We start from the raw sequence: 15,326 nt of genomic DNA, 5'->3' as shown, positions 1-15,326 counted from the left end.
CGGACTGTAACCACGCTTTAGTAATTGAGCTTTGCAACCGTGTGTTGGCTTCCCCCTATCTGTTAATATCTTTGTTCATATAAACCCATGTGTGCACTATGGTCAAGGTGTATGACAACATTCATGATATTCAACAGGATTATTACCAGTTATGAGTGGCGCTGCAATAGGAATGATTCACATGACTGACAAGTATTCGTCTCTAACTGGTCAGTTTTCACCTTCACGGTCAATTTTCAACAAATATTATCCAATGTACGCATTTGAAGTCTGTTAATTAATAGCCATGACTACACACGGAAAAACCTAAATTGTATGCGTCCAGAAAAAGTGCACATTTTAAAAACTACCAAGTCCTTGTTTGCTACTGCAAAATGAGAACTGTTTGTCCACAAACTTATTGTCTATTTGTACCCATGATGCACTGCAGGTAAAACAGAATTAGTGGCTTAAATGGTTGTTTCTCTTAAATGACAAATCAATAGGTTTCAATGGTATGACATCCAAGTACCACGTTACCATGTGGTCTCCATGTGATCAGCCACCATTGCAGTAGGCAAGCGTTTGGTAAGCAACCATGTTTTGCATTGTAAACTAGACAGAAGGGGTTATTTTCACATAGAATAACTACAAATACTTTATCAAATGGCATAATTATACAGTTGTCACAATCGTGACAACCCAGCACCGGGTGTTAGCTCCACATGAAAGAGCCCTATACAGATAATGCTATCAGGATATGTCTTCCTCACCAGCACAACGGTCCTAGGTTTAGCCTTGGCAGCTCCTGCTATGTGCAGTAACCTCAGCTGACCAGCCATGGTCTGTTCACAGACAAAAACAAAACAAAATTAAATCTTGAAATTTGTGAGATTGTGATAACCAACTTGGCAAATATATCCCAAGTTAAATCAGGGCAACAAGGTGTGAGAGTCAAGGGTGTTTACATTTCCCCAGGTCATGTGAACTGTTCAGTGTTCATCCGCTAATAGTTTTAAAATCAAATCATGATCCAAGAAAGGCAAGGGTTTGCACAAGAACAGAGTAGGCTGGCTCCTAATATTCTTGACACTGAAAGGAAGTGGTGGGACCTAGACATGAGGATGGAAAGCTTTCATCATAAGTTCAGAGTTCTGCATTGTTTTGTTTTTATTACTAAAGACAGGCTCGACTGGAAACAAACTGTGAGCTGTAATGGAAAGTTTTGATGTGTTTAACCTAAATCAGCTCAGAATCAGTCACAATGAATACACACTGCATGCGCCTATCCACACAAGGGGCCAATGTCAGCTGACTAAATCAGCTGAGAACCAGTCACAATGAATACACACTGCATGCGCCTATCCACACAAGGGGCCAATGTCAGCTGACTAAATCAGCTGAGAACCAGTCACAATGAATACACACTGCATGCGCCTATCCACACAAGGGGCCAATGTCAGCTGACTAAATCAGCTGAGAACCAGTCACAATGAATACACACTGCATGCGCCTATCCACACAAGGGGCCAATGTCAGCTGACTAAATCAGCTGAGAACCAGTCACAATGAATACACACTGCATGCGCCTATCCACACAAGGGGCCAATGTCAGCTGACTAAATCAGCCGAGAACCAGTCACAATGAATACATACTGCATGCGCCTATCCACACAAGGGGCCAATGTCAGCTGACTAAATCAGCTCAGAATCAGTCACAATGAATACACATTGCATGCGCCTATCCACACAAGGGGCCAATGTCAGCTGACTAAATCAGCCGAGAACCAGTCACAATGAATACACACTGCATGCGCCTATCCACACAAGGGGCCAATGTCAGCTGACTAAATCAGCCGAGAACCAGTCACAATGAATACACACTGCATGCGCCTATCCACACAAGGGGCCAATGTCAGCTGAGAACCAGTCACAATGAATACACACTGCATGCACCTATCCACACAAGGGGCCAATGTCAGCTGACTAAATCAGCTGAGAACCAGTCACAATGAATACACATTGCATGCGCCTATCCACACAAGGGGCCAATGTCAGCTGACTAAATCAGCTGAGAAGCAGTCACAATGAATGCACACGACATGAAGAAGTGACTAGCTAAGTAAGTATTTCAGGTGATTACTATTTGTATAGGCATAGTAGATGACTGCGTTCTTTCTGTTTACAAATTTCTCTCATTCCAACAATACCTCTTTTTCTAAGCAGTCCTCAAATGTCTCTAGAAACTCTATCATATCCGGTGATCGCTCAAAGTCGCTGTAGTAGTTGTTGACCCAGAGCAGTAGTACCCGGGTCACCTGAATCAGACAAGACGGGAAAGTGGGCGTATGAGAATGATTCAAGTCTTCTGTATCTGACTCATGCCATGTGATCTGTGAACATTAATGTGAGCTGGGGAGGGGGCATTGTAACGGAAATTTAATATAGATTAGTCACTGATCGCTGCAAGTTTAACATTTCAGACGGAACACCACAATCCGTTAACTGATTCAATTTAAGGTGAATATAGGAATGTTAGAAAAGATTGGGTTAATGGGCCTATTACTCAGCTATCATGGCAGATCTGGTGACTTGTCACACATGTTGTTGGGCTGGGTCACATTTCCCTTAGGATATTTCTTCCACCCTAAACTAATTGTTATCCACAACAAGTATTCAACATATGCTAGGCACGACAAAAACTGAAAAAAACTGCCAAGTGCCAGAGAGAAAGGAATGCAGTTTTGCTTTTGGCTATCAGCATGTTTGTAATATGGCAACACTGCAGTCACGTCTTTGTGTGGCACCACATTGGAAGTCTCTCCAATCTTTCGAGGATTTGCAAAGCTTCATGGCATAAATGCCCAGGCAGTTGGAGTTTAAGACATTTCAGAAACAGTTCATACAAACTAGTAATTGATTGTAATACCTGCTTTTCTCTCAGATTCAAGCCAGCTAGCCTACCCCAGCAAGCTTGGTGGTCGACTGGTTAAGAAATTTGCACTCATAAGCAGGAAGTTGTGGGTTCAAGGCCCACCTGAGTAAGTTTGAGAAGTTTACTGGCAAGCCCTTGGACAACACAGAATATACAGTGTTATGACATAATATCAGTGAAGGGAAAAGCCCAATATTGAAAGACGTTTCAAACCTGGTGACTTTGAAGATTCAGAAAACTGACAGAGTTGGGGTTTAAGGTGTTTATTAATAGGAAGCTTTTGATGATGGTCTTTGTACCTTGTCCCTTAGGTTGACGTCTTGAAACCAGTGAAGCAGACTGTCACACACTTGGTGTGGGCTGGGGAGGTAGATACGATAACTCATCAGGAAGTCTTCTACATAGGTCGGGTCAACAGGGGAGCTGTCTTCCATCAGATTCAAGATCAGCCTCTCTGGGGTGGCCTGCAAAACAACAAGATGCAAGAACTAATCAACCACTCCATGAAATGAAATTATACCTCAAGAACATACATGTACTTGGACCAAACATACAGTGAATTGAGACACACAGAAAGACTACTCATGCAGAAATCTTGCACAGGAAATGTTGAGCAGTCACATGCACATACAATGAATTAACAGTTTAAATGTTGGGGGCCAATATGGTAAATGGTCAGTTAATATATAATGTATGACCCCTGGAACATCTATTGCTTTCGACATACTCTGATCGGAACTTAAGAACATCATGAGACACCGCTCTTCTGGCTTAAAAATTTTTTCAAGTGCATATTTGCATTATTAACAATGCCCATTCCATTTCCCAACAAGTGAGAATGTTATTACCAAGATGTCTCCCTAGTAACATTGAAATTTCTGCCTAAGATGACATTAAGAAAATAAACGGCCCTAAAACACCATTAGAAATGGCAAAACATGTACTTAACACAGGGTTTCTGCAACTTAGAACAACAACATCCATGACTTTTTCCTAGTTTTTTTCGGGCCATGGACACCTTAGTGCATTTCAACTATTTCATGCTGTGACCAAACAAGATTGGCTTTTTTTGCTGATACGAACGAAAGTTTGTGTAATTGACAGAGGGCACATTACGTTGAGGTGGGATGGGGTATAACAATCTTTACCTTAATTAGTATATGGCCCTGCCTTCTGTCATCTAGTACCCTGTGTTCCGTTATCATGACTACTTGTCCATTCTCCTCAATGCGGCGTATATTCTCCTCTCCTGTAAGAGACATTCCCAAGAGCGTTAAGAAGAATCAATTTATCACAACAGTTTCATACCGACAATTAAGCAGCTCCATGCCATTGGTGTAAGAAATCAAACTGGTATCCAAGACCCGACCAAGGTTGATCAGTGAACTTATGCTAGTCAGCAATGGTTGGATTAGTCTAGTTGAGTATGTGGGACTATAGCCTACCAGGGTTTGGTATCAATGGTTATTAATAGTCATGCCTACTGCAATGAGTATTAGAGAGCCAGGATTGTGAAGTTTGTGACGACCATTGTTGGTTGAGTTGTTAGCACTTTAATCTTAGGGCACAGGCACAACACATGTCACAGCTTAACCATTAGTCAATCAACAATCCGTGATTGAGCTTGATCTCTACTGACCCAAATATGGACCCCAAGGTCAGGCACCACACTGACCTCCACAACACAGAGCCACCATTCACAACTGTGATCACAGCGTAACACTCACCCTGCGTCAGTATTCTGTAGTAATGATCTTGAGCAATGCAGACAAACTGACAATCATCGATGGTCGTTTTCATGACACCAACATGAAACTGGGTCTCTAAAGTTGGCTTGACACCAAAACTGTCAAAAAAGAAAGAAAGAAAAATAGACAGATTTGTTTTGGACAGGAGAAAAAGATTCAAAACTCTGCACATTTGACACTAATAATCTATCACTTATTGATGTTTATGCTGACCTACTAGAAGCTGAAAATTTGCGATGTTGTAATGAAACATTTCAGAAACAATGCTCTGTTTAAAAATTGAGACCACCACTACGGGTGACTGACTATGTTAAGGAGAATACACGAGAAAGTGTGAATTCGTAAATTAAGAATTCATACTTGCGAGTGTATTCTTCGACTTAAACCATTGCGTCAACAGAAGTATTGCGTCAACAGAAGTATTGGAAAGATGTTGCAACCTGACGCCACTTTTTTTTTTATATATCATCTCAATGAAGGTCATTCGTTGCAAATATGATGATAAGACACATGAATCTGGGACTGAGAAATGTTTCCAAATTTGTTAGGAAATACTTGAAATGACTCTCCATAGACTTTGTACACAAGCGCGGAAGTGGCGGCAGGTTGCATCATTTTTTCCTGGCGCGTTTAGCATCTGTATCGCCACGCCCGTACAACCATGTCATTTTGTGTGTATAGGCTCCTTACGTCAAAATGGATAGTTCAAACGACGATTTCTTTCTGACTTAAAGTAGATTTTGCAGTGACGGCGGAGAATCTGACAGTGAAGTTGCATTGGTAATTTTCGGAAAGCAAATTTTCACGCAGACGGTCCAATTATGCTCATTATGGAGAACAATTGTCCGACGTGTTCAAAGTGTGGATTCGTAAATCCGAATCCACACTTTACTAAAGATTCGTCATTCCGAATCCATACTTTGTGACCAGTGTAACAGATTCATAGATCCAAATCCACACTTTTAACAATAGTGTGACATCATAGCAATGGTTTAAGCAACCTGAATATCTCTTTGCTTTTTCGTTTTATTTGAAGACCAATATTAAAATGATATAGGTATGCTTTCCACACACTGCACATCCATGTAAATACACTTCTGAACATTTACCATTGCAATATCCAACACTGGTACATTTCCTACCTATCTCCAAGATGCAGCTGGTCTATGCTGCCATCAGATTTAGTCACTTCAACATGGCCATTAAGAATGACAGACCAGGAATCCAACTACAAAACAAAGAAAAGGAAGACAAATAACCCTATTACATTGTACAATTAATAATAATGCCCTTGGGCATTTTGTAAGATGCCATGACAAAGCTCATTTTTTTCCATTAAATTGGTTCACTCTTAACAATAACTCCCACGGCATCTTCTCTTGAAAAAGAATCCAACACTAGGCAGTAAGTAAGGATGAAAAGGCAGTAATCGACAAAAAAGGGTCATTCATATCAGGTCCAACCTTGCAAAATTGAAATACCTGCATGCCTGTGCTTCATGACTGTGGAAAGAATGCATTTTTACATATTGCTACCATTTGTGGGTTTTTTTGGCAAGAAACTGGAAACTGGGTCATTGCAAACCAGAGGTGAGAAGGGCACGGTGAGAAATGGCCACTGGGCTTTCCCTTGTATGAAACAAACCTCTTTTTCTGGTGACTGTAAATTCCAGGGGTGGATTTCATCCAACTCAGACTAACTTAAGATATATAGTAGGACAGGGACTGTAATCCCTCATGGCTTTGATGGGCTCTGCAAACCACTAATCACTAATGCATTGTGTCAAATATTTTTTAAAGAATATCTGTAGCAACTATTTCTTTGAAACCAATATTTACAGGTAGTCCTGCATATTCAGCCAAGGCTTTCTCCAGAATTGAAAATCATGAAACAATATTGTTTAATCTTTATCATGATTTCACTGGCATGAGGAAATTGTTGAACTATTTAATAACAAAACTATTTTTTTCCAGGTCAATCATGTGTGTATCAAACATGCTCACCTCTTCCTCATTCTTCATGACAATGGTGCCTGCCTTGGCAACCACAGCGAACACCATGACGGCACATAACGCCCGGCGTACTGACATTGTCATGTTGGCAAAGGCTGGTAGGTGACGCATAAAATCCAGTAGGATTTCTGCATCAGATAAGACGAGTCATCAATCACAAACTGTCAAAACTTACAATTATCGCAAACTTTCACAGTATTTATAATTGAAGTAATAACACTATGGGGACTAGACACAGCAACAAGATCACACACCAGCAAAGATGGCGGACACTCACTAGGGGATGCTGATTTCCTTTGCTAATTGTCTGAGTTTTGTTTCCTTTGGAAACCTGAAGAAACTTTAAGTACGGTATGTTGTTTATCTATCTTGCTGAACACATCACAAATGTATCATTAGCGTTTAGTCCTGGAAAGGATCTTCTTAGAAAAATTGTCTTACAAATTGTCCATTCAAGTAAACCACTTGGGGCATCAAACTTGTTCATTATTAACAAGAGTGCAACACAACACCTCATGGTTTCAAAGGGGGAAAAAACGATATCTGACATAAAAACAAAGAATGTAGTATTATTTGTGGCCCTCCATAGCATACCTATATCATCCTCTGTCCTGTCCATGGGATCCTTCTCCAAGCAATCTCGGACAAAGTCTCGGACTACAAGCGTCTGGTTATGCACATATGGAAAAAGAAAGTACAAATATTCAACAATACAGTAACACCTAACAGTAGAAACACTTAGGTACCCTTCTTTTTTATTATCAGTCTTTAAATTTATATTTGGAGTACGAATTGTGTAAGGGAGTAAATTTTCATACTTTGGGGGACCTGATTTAAAAAAATTCTGATCACTTTGCTATTTGTTGAAATAATTAAGAAAGTGGGAATGTTTGGGAAAGGCAGCCCCAGAAAGAACTGCATGTAGATCTTAACATGGAGGGGTTTTACATTGATTCCAATATCTCCATGCCAGACTAACAACGGAACCAATTCAAGACAAGTCACTTTGTGGACCTCCACAACTACACTGTTAGACCGGGAGCTAGGTTGAGTTTAATTAACAATTTGAGCACAAAAGGTTTGATGGTACCAATCGATTGCACGTCGGGAGGTAGTTCCGAAATGGCCATTCTTAAGTTGCCCTAGGTCGGATGGGGGTCAGGGGACCATGGTCAAGTGCCCAAAATTTCGAGTTTAATTAACATGTTGTGCACAAGCGCCGTTTTTGGACTTAAGTGTTGAGATTGCCCCCTGATACCAAAAATGCTACTTAAGAACGGACAAAAGTCGGATTAAGTTACTTACACGTAAGAATGATTTAAAGATTGTATTTATATATGTTTCCTATAGCAAAAAAGAGAGGGTGACACAGAACCAATGTATTGCTGGCTGGAGTGGATTTAATCGACGTTTCGAGACAGTAAAACTGCTCTTCTTCAGAAAACTATACAAGTCAAAAAACAACAATAACATAACTTAAACAAAGCGAACTTAAACAACAAGGATAGGACTTAAACAAATGTACATGTATATATCCTGGTCAATAGTGGAGCTGCTTAGGCCAATTATTTTTGCCCAAACCGTGCCAAAATTTGTGATAAGAGCATGAAAGACGGCGTGCAGATCCAAAACGGTCTGAGAATCATTTTAAGAAGTGGACCCACCTTGAAACCTGCCGATTTGGGGGCGGAGCTTGATTTTTTTTTGAAAGTGCGTGAAAGGAATAAAAACTCAGAAGTGTATTATACTTTCATTTTCCTTCTTTTTCCATGCCTTGAAATAAATTTGGACATGACATAAAACATTAGCATTTTAAAAATTCATATTTTCCGCCCAGTTTGTGAGCGTGGCCTAAATGTGTAAAGGGGTGGTGTATACGCGTGGTTTGATCCAATTGTGACAAATATCGTGCATTTTCGTGGCAAAACCATGAAAATTTGCAGGCCTGGTTGAATTGAAAATGGGCCGAGGGATCCACTTTGAAATTTGCCCACTGTGGGGGCAGAGCACAAAATCCAGAAAACAACTGTATCTGCAGCATTCAGTGTTCTTCATATGTATGCTTTCAAATTGGCGTAGTATATGAAATAAAAACATTTTAACGTTTAACCACCAGGTACTGTCACCCATTTGGTGGGCATGGCTTAAATTCTAGGCGATTTATGGAAGCACCTTGATTCAAACGAGGCCCAACTGTTCATTTTGGTGGTAAAAACACAAATTCTGCATTCGTTAACTATATCTTTTACAATACACTGTAAAGACCCGAGTTAAAGGTATAGCATTTTTCCCCTTTTGTGGTGCTACAGTTTAAAGTACATGGTAGGGGAAGAATAGTATGCATACTGACTCAAAGTAATTTAATCTACTTCAATTAAATATTTCTGATTTAGGGCTTCTAGTATCATGTAGCAGTATATTTACATTATATCACCTGTCAAGAGTCTACATAAATGCAGTCAGTTTCATGTTGTGGTTTATTTGATAATTTGTAATGACTTTGGGTGTGATCCCTGCTATATGGCATCCCTGCTATATGGTACCATCAAACCTTTTGTGCTTAAATTGTTAATTAAACTCATCCTAGCTCCCGGTCTATGTGCAAGCAAGCAGGTTATTGTTATTCAAAAAAAAAAATTCCTGCTTACATGTACATGTACTTGCAAATAGTGTTTTGTAATCAGGAGGAAGAACATGAAGAATGAAATAATTATATAATATTGGATGGCTTTTTTTTCGGTGGATACAAGAATATATTGCATGAGCTATGACAATATTGCACAAGAGTGCAATATTGTCATAGCAAGTGCAATATATTCTTGTATCCACCGAAAAAAAGCCATTCAATGTTATTATTATTTATATCAGGCTGACTTGATCCGCAAGAAACACAATTCAAGACACTGTCCTCATTCCATCTTTTTCGTCAAACTTTTTGAAGCTGCCACTGTAATATTGTTGACAACAGTGCGCGTATACCTGGCCTTATGTGCGCGTATATAGCGCTGCATGTGCAGGGCGTGTTCCGTGTTCGAAGGTACGCGCGCGCACTACGCTCTGTTGAGTGGTTAACAACTGTGACTTTCTATGCTCTTGATCGTGCGGGAACCAGCGAAAATGCCCGGATGACTGCAATAATAATGTTATTGCAGTCAACCGGGTACTTTATCATTGCAGTCATCCGGGAACTTTTTATGAAAGCATGCAATACGCTGATTTACTTTTACCGCTGGAAGCCTGATATAAATAATAATTACTATGATTTACATATAAGTTAAAACCCTCCCTCTCTCAGTGACAATCTGTCACTAGTAACCCTATGGATCATTATCCATCAGGGTACAATTTTGAACAGGTCTGTAAGCTGGCCTCATATTGGTACAACTGACAGGTCAAAATGGCTGCTACACAACCTGTACCAGGATTAATGGTCAACCAATCTATCAAACCACTTAAACAGGCTTTGGCAGTTATACGGTGTAATCCTGAGGGATTTGGTTTAGTTGCTGACCAGCCTGAACAAAAGCTACTAAGAGAGGTGGGGGTCAGGTACATGTATTTTGATAGTATACAAATAATGAATGTTTGTGAGCGCAATGGTAAGAATAATTTCATGAGGTGACAGATGACATGTTCCATTCCACGAGGCGAAAATGGAACATTTCATCTGTCACCGAATGAAATTATTCTTTCCATTTCACGAACGTGAAACATTCATTATTTGTTTTATATAACACCTGAATAAATCCTTGTCATCTGATTGGTTGACTTTTAATAGCCAATTTATTCAGGTTAAAAACTGTTTAAAAGTGCGACAAGTTCGTCATATCTATATTAATGCAAACTGTTCGACAGGTTAAGAACAATCATATTCAATTTATCTCGATTTAAAACAGCGCCACCACCAGCAGCAGCGACACGTGCAATGGAAGTTCTATTCACAGTGCAATAGAATTTCCATTGCACTGTGCGCTGCACGCCACGCGCGCGCCGTGCGTTGGTACGAATAATTCAATGACATGTGATCAACGATCCACCAATCAGATGACTGGGATTTATTCAGGTGTTGTATAATTTGTGATAATTACAAGTATACCATAGGAGGTTACTAATAATGTACAAATGACTGGTATACCCGGTAGTTATTCTAATTTTGATTAAACCTTCCAAGTTCCTTCCAAAAAGCTATTTTGCCACATGGTGCTACCGCAACAACTTATCTTATTATTACCCTTCACCATGCAAACCTTCAAATCTCAAATGTGCATTTTGAATGACAAAGACAAAAAGATTCACTAGTACGAATGCATACATGTACATTTTGTAATTTCATAATGCATTGTGTATGTGAACTGCTCAATGATGAGAAAAAGTCACCATACATGTATCTGTTATTGGCCTTTCAAGTGACCTTTTCAAATATGTGTACATGTACTTTAAAACCCTCCGTCTCTGGCTAGCAATTTCAACAAGACCAGCCCAACATTCAAAATACTTAGAGTGACTGTTTTTAACAGTTGAGTGCTCCCGCCTTCAAAAAGCAGGGCTGACTGGTTGTGATTGTTATGAAACCTAGTATAGCTATGCTTTGACTGCGCTTTGACTATTATGCGGAGATTGATAAGCCAGCTGTGCCTCTCAGTCACCTGCTTTTGTCTGTCGATGGAATTTGACTGCCACAGTGCCTACAAGAAATGTGACCTGACTGTTCGTGACTAGCCTGTGTAAAAGGCACGGCAGGGGAAGAGGATGGAATTTTTGATTGTCTGTGACTGATCAAACAAAAGGTGTTTAATTTTTTATACATGTATTTTGGTAAACATATTTATTTTTTGTGCAGTACAAAATTTTGGTAACTTACAGCTCATTAAAATTGCCTTGAGAAAAATAGCACACCCCCCCCCACAAGAAAAAAAAATGTAAAGTAATCTTTTAAGTAGCTGAAGCCCGACTCATAATTTCTCCAGATCCTAACATGAGACTAAAATGACCATATGATCATCCTTAACCTGTCAGTAAGGATTACATGTATACACGTACATATACTTGTATGTATCACGTCTTTGTGAGGATCTGAGATGGCCAAATATGGAATCAATGTCTTTATAACTCAGCCGTGCACATCACAAACCCAAACAATGAGACTACTAACCAACTTGCCACGGTTTCTGGTGAAAGAAACACTTCATGTCTCTCAAAAAATGTATCTCTGGGCAGAAATACAAATACATGTAGCTGTGATTTGCATTTTAGCAGCTGAAAATCATGAGATTGTAGTTTAGATTAGACTGCATTCGGGTTTAACGCAGGTCAGGATAGGATTGAGGACAAGATCATCCAAGCCAAAACGTTCATCCATGATCATATCCAGGGTCAGCATCAATCACAATTTGTCATATTAACAGCATCTTGACAGCAAAGACAAATCTCTAAACCAATAATGGAACATAAATGTACTAGTTGTCACATTAACAGTCTCTCGTGTTAGCTGAGACATACCCCTAAAATGATCTTAGCACATTAATGTACATATAAATGTTCTACAATTTGTCACATTTACAGTTTCCTGCTAGCTGAGACATCCACTAATAGCTAATCCTGAAACATTGATGTCCCACTTGTCACTTTAACACATTCCTCTGTGCAATGAAATGCCCTATTGATTCTTGTACATGTACCGTACCCCGTACCCCCCCCCCCCCTATATGAATGCAACACTTGTCACATTAACAGCTTCAAAGAAATACCCAGGTGATGCTGGAACCTTACTATAGCTGGTACCGGTACTATGGCTTGCCATGTGACTAGACAAGACTGATATTGATAATGAAAAAGTAAAAATAAACTAAGCTAAAGTGAGCTGCAGCCAACCTCTAATGGGCCTTATGTACAGAGATTTCGGCAACCCGTTTCCAACTAGTACGAATCCAACACAGTTGCTACACAATTCTAGCATTAATAAAGAAGTGAATTCCAACCATGGACGGGACTAGGAATGGCTGTACTCAGGTAGAAAATCGGAAAGTAGAAGCTGATGCATGTGCACACCGGTGAAAGTGTGCATGGTATGCCTTGCCTACTGATGTTTGATGGGGCCCGGTTTCACTTACGGTCGAACCGTGTTGATGTCAACATAGGTGAGATGATAGTACAAAAAGGCCTTTAGTTTCTTACAAACCCAAATCCACATCAGACCACAATCATCTTCCGATTTTCCACTCAACTAAAAATCTCACATTTTAAATTTTGTTTGTTTGTATGTTTTATTCCAGAGAATACTTGCCATCAGCTGCCGACGGTCGCATGGCCAACTCCAGCGATTCATGATAAAGTCAAGATCCATGGTAGCAACTATTTTGGTGTTGCAAAAGCTTTATCCGTTGCAAACAAAACCGGCGATCATTAACCAAAGTTTGACATCTTTGATTTCCTAGTACAGATTGTCTCATAGTTCTGCCCTGCTGAGGTGCATGTGCAAGTTGCTGCAAACCCCCTACCTGGATAGCAGATGACCCATCGCCCATAACATGTCATCATGATGAATGAATCCCCAAAACTCCCGCTCCTATTCTCACAGGAAGTGCGAGGTTCCTCTTGTAACTTCCGCACTAATGCAAGACAGTGACTTCCCCTGAGGGCTTTGTCATTGGCGGGGTAACCTATCAGCACATTTACGGTCCCTTTTTCACCGGCCTCCTTCAGCTGCAACTGTCAGTGCGTGTGACACTGATGACTGGGCACCGATGATGATGAATGCCAAGTTGAAGGAAATTTATAATTTCACATTAAAGGTCAAGTTGGTTTTGCTTGATACTTGTATCAGCAGTAAGTTAGGGTCCCTTTCTCTTCTGCCTTCCTAAGATGGCACTGTCAGTGTGGATGTGACACTGACGACCTGGCATTAGTGATAACTCAGCAAAACAAAAACTGGATGACTGAATGAAATATCAGTTCATACCTTTGGCTCTTAGTCTTTTGCCTATTTTAATGTTAACCTTCTATGGTGACTGTGGTTGCCAAGGGATACAAAAGTTGTTCCCATTAGGTAAAAAATGTTGCAAAAAGGACACAAGTGAGATTCCTTATTGGAACAATAGTCCATACAGGGAGCAGCAGTGGATGAGCTTTATGGGATGCCAAATTCATATACCCATTAAGGATCAGCAGTTGGTCAGTGGTTTGAGTTTCTTATTGGTTACAATGAGAAACATCAGTGGTCTGAGTTCAGAAACTGTCTCTTTGGAGAACAATGTTGGTCCTAATGGCAATCAGTAGGATCAGCAGTGGTCCCTATGGAAATCGCCATCTGTGAAGACCATGCATTAGTGCTCCTTTTGGAGAACACAAAGGTTCCAAAGGAGAAGAGCGGGGATCCCCGATAAGTTAACCTGAGGTCCCTTAACTTTAACCACCTTGGTCCCTTTTGCCAGAAACCATCCTCTAAAATCCTCCAAAGGTTTGCACTTATGTTCAAATAAAGGTCACCCACTGCCTCTATCCTTCAAAATCCTCCAACAGCCCTGCGTGTCAAAATGCATGCGGCCTCAATCATCCAAAATCCTCCAAAAACCACCCGGAGGACTTTAAAGGATAGGGAAAGTTAGGGTTAAGGTGTCAGCAGTGGCTCTATGGGGAATAGCAGTGAGTTCTGTTGGGGATCCACAGTGGTCCCTATGAGGATCACTAGAGGTACGGCACTGATCCCTCTGGGGTATCAGCAATGTTTCCTGAGGTTAACAATGTTTCTTAAAGAGAGCTGAAGAGATCCATATGGTGAAAGTAATGGTAAGTAATGATCACTAATGGGAACGGTGCAAAGTGGACACCCTTTCATAAAGTGTAAACCCATAAAAAAGGAGGACAACCCATGGAACCAGAGAGACCCATGACTCACCGAGGCTGATTCACTGACTGTATCCTCATCGTCTGAGTCCACCGTGCTTTCCACCAATCCTGTCAGGTCTAGGTCTGGATTCTCATTGCAACTACCAGCTTGGTACAGGTCTGAGAAGCTGCTAGACATGCTGCTGTGGATGGAGCTACGGTCACTGTAGCAGGCGGAAGGTGCCATCACGGGGAGATGGTGGTGGTGACCCACGGAAGTAGTGTCGTCCATGTCACTTAAGAGGGTCGGGATGTCCTCCATGGTCTTCTTGGAGTGTTTCTGAAAATGTGCAAACAAATTAAGACTTTTTTTAACAAAGAGCTTCTAAAGGATATAACCAATGTTAACGTTTGTCTGGTGTCTACCTGCCCTCTGAACAAAGACAATGACAAACTGGGAGGCTGCCAACATAGGGCTGAATAGTTCTGGTACAGTGTGTTCTTTGTTCAACCCTACACGTTTCTGATTTTTAAGTTAGTGATAGGCACTAAATGCAACAAACTAACTCTCATGGCATTGTTGATGCCTTGCAGACTCGTCCATAATCCTCAAAGATTCTCAACTGTACACTCATTGTCAGTCTTTGTACATGTTCTCTGGCACATCAAGTCCAATGTCAAGTATTTGTGGCTTGGCTTTATAATGGTTCTGTACAATTATTCTCAAAATTTGATGGATTTTAATGAAAACAGGTGCAGTTAATGTTGCAATATATATACACAGTTATGTACCATTGTGCACATCATTAATATTACAAATATCACATA

General features: G+C 40.4%; 1 protein-coding gene across 7 annotated transcripts in view; it reads right to left on the bottom strand.

The window, feature by feature from the left end:
* LOC119731248 (rap guanine nucleotide exchange factor 2-like) overlaps positions 1-15,326 on the bottom strand; it is an 81,199-nt gene that overhangs the window by 22,365 nt on the left and 43,508 nt on the right. For all 7 annotated transcript variants that reach the window (XM_038204336.1, XM_038204339.1, XM_038204337.1 and 4 more), the window contains 9 exons: positions 14,569-14,838; positions 7,269-7,341; positions 6,666-6,802; positions 5,805-5,890; positions 4,642-4,760; positions 4,063-4,163; positions 3,214-3,378; positions 2,190-2,297; positions 753-824 (listed from right to left, as the gene is read on the bottom strand). In XM_038204336.1, the coding sequence (XP_038060264.1) occupies positions 753-824; positions 2,190-2,297; positions 3,214-3,378; positions 4,063-4,163; positions 4,642-4,760; positions 5,805-5,890; positions 6,666-6,802; positions 7,269-7,341; positions 14,569-14,838 (1,131 nt within the window). The remainder of the gene's footprint in view (positions 1-752; positions 825-2,189; positions 2,298-3,213; positions 3,379-4,062; positions 4,164-4,641; positions 4,761-5,804; positions 5,891-6,665; positions 6,803-7,268; positions 7,342-14,568; positions 14,839-15,326) is intronic.

Source organism: Patiria miniata, unplaced genomic scaffold (assembly GCF_015706575.1).
Source record: "Patiria miniata isolate m_02_andy unplaced genomic scaffold, ASM1570657v1 HiC_scaffold_23, whole genome shotgun sequence".
NCBI classification, from domain to species: domain Eukaryota; kingdom Metazoa; phylum Echinodermata; class Asteroidea; order Valvatida; family Asterinidae; genus Patiria; species Patiria miniata.
The sequence above is the reverse complement of the archived record's forward strand: the minus strand, read 5'-3'. Positions and strand labels throughout refer to the sequence as shown.